The following is a 6000-nucleotide window of genomic DNA, read 5'->3' as shown; positions in this document are numbered from 1 at the left end:
CTGGGGAGTACTCGTGTGTGTGCGGGCAGGAGAGGACCTCAGCCACGCTGACCATCAGGGGTAATGTCCCTCTGCCACCCCATGGTGTTTTGGGGACACTGTCCTTGTCTCATCCTCTGTCTCTTCCCATGGTTCTGTTCCATTTTCCTTCTCCTGTGTTTCTCTGCCCTGTCTTGTCTTTTGTTGTAGCACTGCCTGTGTCAAGGTGTCTGTCCTAGCCTCCCCACCCAACCTCACTCAGACAGTTGTGGTGATGGGTACAGCATTCCCTTTGTGCTCCCCAGTCAGCCCTCCCCACCTGTCCTCTCTGAGCCTCTGCATGCCATGCTCACCCAAGGTGCTTGTCTGGCTGGTGACTGTGTCGCTGGGTCAGGAGGTCGTCCTGGTGCTCTGTGTGTCCCATGGGTATCAGTGCCTGCCATGCCGTGTGCCCTGGGGCATGGACCTCTGCTTAGGATTCTGAAGGATGGAGCCCTCCCTTCCCTGGAGACTGCAGGACATGGCCATACACTTGGATCTGGCCCTGGCAGGAGACTCTGCTTTGCCTAACATATGAAGGACATGGCTCTGTCCCAGAGCATGGGAGAAGCAGGGCCATGTCCTTGAGTGTGGATTAGAGGGACAAGGGCTTGCCCTGGGTGGTCTGAGGGGATTCCTGCCCCAGCTGTTGGGAAGACTGCCCTTGGGACTGAGTTTCTGGCAATCACCAGAGAAGTCCTGGTGATATCTTCCCTGCCCCTTCCCTATCCTGGAGGCCCACCCAGACTTGTCCTGGGCTAGGTATGTGGGTCTCAAGCTGCCCCTGTCCCCAGCCCCCCAGGTGGTATTCCGGGAGCCGCTGCAGAGCCTCCAGGCTGAGGAGGGCTCCACAGCCCGCTTGCAGTGTGAACTGTCAGTGCCCGATGCCCCCGTGGTCTGGAGCAAGGGTGGCCTGGAGCTGCAGGGTGACAGGCGCCGGGAGCCAAGGCTGCGGGGCTGCACCGCGGAGCTGGTGCTGCGGGACCTGCAGCGTGAGGATGCGGGCGAGTACAGTTGCACCTGTGGGGCCCATACTACCAGTGCCACGCTCACGGTCACAGGTGGGCGCCGATGCTGTGCTTCCCAGTCTGTGGCCTTTCTGAGGGACCCAGCACAGTGTGGGGGTGTGGGACTCACCTGCGCACCGCCCACTCACGCATACCTGTGACGCCCTAGCTGAGGCTGTGCCCTGTGTCTCTGTGCTGGGGCCACTCAGGCTTCTGCCTTCCTGCTTCATGATGGCCTTGGCAGCCCACCCCAAGATCGCCACCCTGTGTGCACCCCCAGCTCCCCAGCGGACCCAAGTCTGCCGTCACTTCCCTGCCCTGCCCAGGGTCCCTGCTCCTCCTGGCTCTCTCCAGAGGCCTGTGGTTCCTCTGCCCTCATGCTCCCCCCACCCTCTGCAGCGGCACCCGTGCGGTTCCTACGCGAGCTGCAGGCCCAGGAGGTGGAGGAGGGGGACACGGTACGCCTGCGTTGTGAGCTGAGCCAGGCGGGTGCCAGTCTCGAGTGGCGCAAGGGTGCCCTGCAGCTCTTCCCCTGTGCCAAGTACCAAATGCTGCAGGAAGGCTTGACTGCTGAGCTGCAGGTGTGTGGGGCAGAACCAGAAGACTCGGGTGACTACACGTGTGACACAGGCCATGTGCAGAGCACAGCACATCTTATGGTCCGAGGTAAGCTGTCCCCCCTGTTGTCTTGGAAGTCAACTGTATTTGCTCACTGGGGGTGGGTAGCTGGGACCTTGGCATCAAGAGTCCTTTCTGCCCCAGCCCCTGAGCCAAAGTTCCAGACTGGACTGCAGAGTGTGGAGCAGGAGGCAGGTGGCATTGCCAGGCTGTGCTGCCAGCTGAGTGAGATGGAGCCTGGGGCACCAGTGCGGTGGCTCAAGGAGGGCGTGGAGCTGCATCCTGGCCCCAAGTATGAGATGCGGCGCCAGGGGGCCATGTGTGAACTCTTTATTCGTGGCTTGGAGGCCAAGGACACCGGAGAGTATGCATGTGCAGCGGGTGGCCAGAAGACCTCAGCCTCTGTCAAGGTCAACGGTGAGCCCTTCTAACCAGCCTGCTTCCCTGGGGACATACTCCAGATGGCCCTGGCCCTGAGGGCACAGGCTGTCTTCCTCCTTGTCCCCACCCTCATCTGTGGCTGTTCTCCATGTGAGCATTAGTAGGGTACCCGGAGCCTGCGGACCTGGACAGCTACCCTGCCTCCTCTCTCCAGCTGGCAGGTGGCACAACCAGGCCTGTGTGGGCAGCTGCTCCTCTAGGTCTTGCTTTCCTGACCTGGTGGCCCAGCCAGAACAGGGCAGGTGGTGGTGTTGGGCAGGCTAGGCATCCACTGTCTGGACAACTGGCCTGAGGGGAGGCAGGTGCTGGTGGGTACGGGAGGTGACAGAGGCTGTGTGGGGTGGCAGGACAGTGTTGGTGGCCAGGATGTCTTCTCAGAGCCGAGGCCATGGAAGCATGGCCTGGCTGGAAAAGGGCTTTTCTCATCCCCCAGAGCCTGAGGTGACCATTGTACGGGGGCTGGTGGACACTGCGGCCCAGGCTGATGAGGATGTGGAGTTCAGCTGCGAGGTGTCGCAGGCTGGGGCCACAGATGTGCAGTGGCGCCTGCAGGGGCTGCCGCTGCAGAACAACGAGGTGACAGAGATGGCCGTCCAGGATGGCCACACCTACGTCCTTCACCTGAAGGGCGTGACCCCTGAGGACTCTGGCACCGTCTCCTTCCACGTGGGTGGCCACTCGTCTTCTGCTCAGCTCACTGTGCAAGGTGCTGGCTGCTGCCGTTGCTGCCCGGGGAGGGAATGTCCAGGCTGGGCTCCGAGAGGGAGGCAGGCCTGGGCCAGGCTCTTTCCTGGTGGCCCTGGAATGGCAGGGTGGACAAGGCTGAGTCAGGCGTGGGGGGGCGCTGTGGGGGCTCACTCTCCATCTCCGGGTCCTTGGAGGTATGGTCCCACCCCCAGGTCATCTCCAGCATCTTGAGGAGTCAGGGCCTGGGCTGGGGAGGAGCGGATACAGCCACGCTTGGTTTATTGTCAGGAAATGCGGTGGGCTCAGGGAAGGACCTCTGCAGAATGGGGCATCCCAAATGCAGACGTGGAGGCTGATGCCCATGCTTCCCCATGTCCAGCCCCCGAGGCAACCATCCTGGAGCCCCTGCAGAATGTGCAGCTCAGTGAGGGCCAGGATGCCCACTTCCAGTGCCGGCTCTCCAGGGCTTTGGGCCAGGAGGCCCGTTGGACCTTGGCCGGGGTGCCCTTGCAGGCCAACGAGATGAACGACATCACTGTGGAGGAGGGCACGCTCCACTCCCTCACCCTGCACAAGGTGGGGCTCTGGGACCTTTTCTCCTGGGTATGGAAGATCCAGCTCCACTCAGGAAGGGCCCCTGTGAGGGGCTGGGGCTGGGGAGCTGATGAGTCCCCATCATGGGGCTGGAGGATGGGTTGGCCCTTCTGGTCAGGATGCAGCCAGGAGGGCCAACCAGCTTCTCTGCCTCCTCAGGTGACCCTGGAGGATGCTGGAACCGTCACTTTTCAAGTGGGCTCTTGTAGCTCTGAAGCCCAGCTGACAGTGACAGGTGGGCAACCCCTTCCACGTCCAGCCCTTGGTAGGAGTGCCTGTTCCCTGGGCAAGCAGCATGGTACCCATGGCACCTGTGGAGGGGGGTGGAACCCAAACCTTCCCATAGCTGGCGATTTCCCACTCCCTGATTACTGCAGTGAGGGAGGGCCGCCGGGTGTGCTGCTGAAGGCCTCTTTGGGAAATTTTGTGTATGTGGGTTCCCATGGCAGGACTGCCACTGTCTGCAGGAGGGAGGTGCAGAGCCTGGCTGCAGGGGGATGTGCTGTGAGGTGGAAACAGGGCCTTCCTGACTTCTGTGACACAGGCCATCCATGTGCCTGCACATCCACCTTAATACACACTGCTCCCCCGACTGGCTCTGAGGTGTGGATTCAGCAGCATAACCCTGCAGTGTATATGGATTTGGACATGGTGCACATGACCCCAGCACAGACCCCAGCACATGACCCCAGCACGTCATCGTGCACATGACCCCAGCAGGATTTTAGGAACCTGCAACTTGGGTTGTGCTTTGCTCACAGAGCTGGTCTTGCCTGAGTGCTTGGCTTGAAGTGCCCTTCGTTTGTTCTATTCGGTTCTCAGACTGGTCCAACAGTCCACACTCATCATTCATCCATTCACGCATCCATCATCCACCCATCTATCTATCCCCCTCCCATTTGTCCCTCTTCCATATTCACATCTGGCTACCTATCCACCATCCGTTCATCTGCCGACTACCATTTGTCAGCTATCCATTGACCATCTCTACCCATTCACCACCACTCATCCATCTTCTCATCCCTCTGTGTGACGAGCAGGGAGCAGTTGGATCCAGTGTCAGGGGCCTGGAATCCTTGGGGACCTCTCGGGGTAAAGGAGCACCTGCCTCACAGCTCTTTCTATTACTCTTTTACCATCCACCCACGCATTTAGCCATCCACCCCACCCCGTCTGTCCACCTAGCACCAGTCATTCATCCATTCACCACTGAACCTTGGAACCTGTGTCCTTGACCCCTGGTCAAGTCCTAGGCCTCAAGATGGGCCTGTGTCACTTTGCCCTCGTGGAATTTCCCATCTGCTAAGGGAGCTAGACAGGGAGATAGTGGATTCTGAACCTCGTGCTCTCCTACTCTGAAACTTGAGACATGGTCAGGGTAGGCGTGGTCAGTTGTGTGACCTGTAGAAGGGGGAGGGCTGCCAAATACTGGTGCCCCTGAATTGAGGGATGCAGCTGGGCATTTAATAGGCATCTTGAGGACAGGCAGTGCAGGTGTGGATGTTCACTAGGTGAGCAATGTGAAGGTGGTCTAGCACCCTGCCCTAGGCTAGGTGTCTCCAGCCTGGGCGGGCTGGCTCAAGTGTTGTCGCCCACTGTGGTCTGGGGAGAGCCCTGGGCATGGTTGTACAAATGGACATCCAGGAAGGAATGGACACACAGGAAGGGGAGGTGGTCAGGTTGTATTTGGGGGCTGGTGTGGGGGTGTCAGCAGAGAAAAGAGTGAAGCAGCTCCTGAAGGAGGGCTTGCTAAGGGCGTGGGGGCACCCTTCCCAGCTTCATCCTGCTGGGTTCTGGTGTGTGCAAGGATCTTTTGCTTACCACATCACTCCGCACTCCCCTGGGTGGAGGCAGCTGGGCTTTGACAGCTGTGGACAGTTCTGTCTAAAAGGAGGCCCAGGTTGACATGTGCCAAGTGCTCAGAGACAAGCCCAGGGAGGGGCAGCTTCCCTGCCTGGCCAGGCAGCGTATGTGGAGGAAGCCTTGGCCTTGTCCTTCTCTGGGGTGGGGCTCGGGGCCAGCCATGTGTGCGTCAGTGGCCGAGGAATCTCTCAGCTGCTCTTCCTTCCTCTGTGGAGGCCACCTGGGTGTCTGCCTGAGAGGAGACAGGAGGGGACTGGGGGAGCAGGGGCACCTGGGAGCCCTTTGGGCATGGACCCCTCTGCGTGACGGGCAGGAGCAGTTGGATCCAGTGTCAGGGCCCTGGAATCCTCAGGGACCTCTGGACACAATGCCTGGGGTGTGAACGGGCACCTGCTTCCACAGCCCAGGGATGGAAGGCTCACTTCCTGGGGGGCTCCCCTCTGGGAGCAGCAGCCCTGGGGCTGCTCCCCACATCCTTGTCAGAGGGGTGCCCGAGCCATAAGGAACTCATCCACGCGGCCTTGCCTCGTGCAGGTTGTGGGGCTGCATGCTGGGGCTGAGCCATTCCTTGTGGGCTCATGTTGGGGGGCATCTGTGACATCCGCTAACGTCAGGGCGGCCCAGCTGGCTGGGTGGGTTTCCAGACCCCAGTGCGGGTCGTCCTCCTGGGCTCCGTGGTGCCAGGTCCAGAGTAGGTCTCAGGACTATCCTAGCTTGTCCTGCTCTGACACGCCAGGCAGACAGCACACACAGGCCTCCTGCTCCCCAGGAC

At 60.5% G+C, this 6000-nt stretch overlaps 1 protein-coding gene across 1 annotated transcript in view; it reads left to right on the top strand.

The window, feature by feature from the left end:
- The window catches only part of Obscn (obscurin, cytoskeletal calmodulin and titin-interacting RhoGEF), a gene marked incomplete at both ends in the record, with an annotated part of 116492 nt that overhangs the window by 68864 nt on the left and 41628 nt on the right, over positions 1 to 6000 (top strand). Inside the window, 7 exon segments of the mRNA XM_013509734.1 lie at positions 1 to 60; positions 813 to 1079; positions 1425 to 1691; positions 1788 to 2060; positions 2518 to 2790; positions 3151 to 3347; positions 3525 to 3600. Of these exon segments, the coding sequence (XP_013365188.1) occupies positions 1 to 60; positions 813 to 1079; positions 1425 to 1691; positions 1788 to 2060; positions 2518 to 2790; positions 3151 to 3347; positions 3525 to 3600 (1413 nt within the window).

Source organism: Chinchilla lanigera, unplaced genomic scaffold (assembly GCF_000276665.1).
Source record: "Chinchilla lanigera isolate Chin_1 unplaced genomic scaffold, ChiLan1.0 scaffold00180, whole genome shotgun sequence".
NCBI classification, from domain to species: domain Eukaryota; kingdom Metazoa; phylum Chordata; class Mammalia; order Rodentia; family Chinchillidae; genus Chinchilla; species Chinchilla lanigera.
Note: the sequence above shows the minus strand (reverse complement) of the source record. Positions and strands in the feature narration are given on the sequence as shown.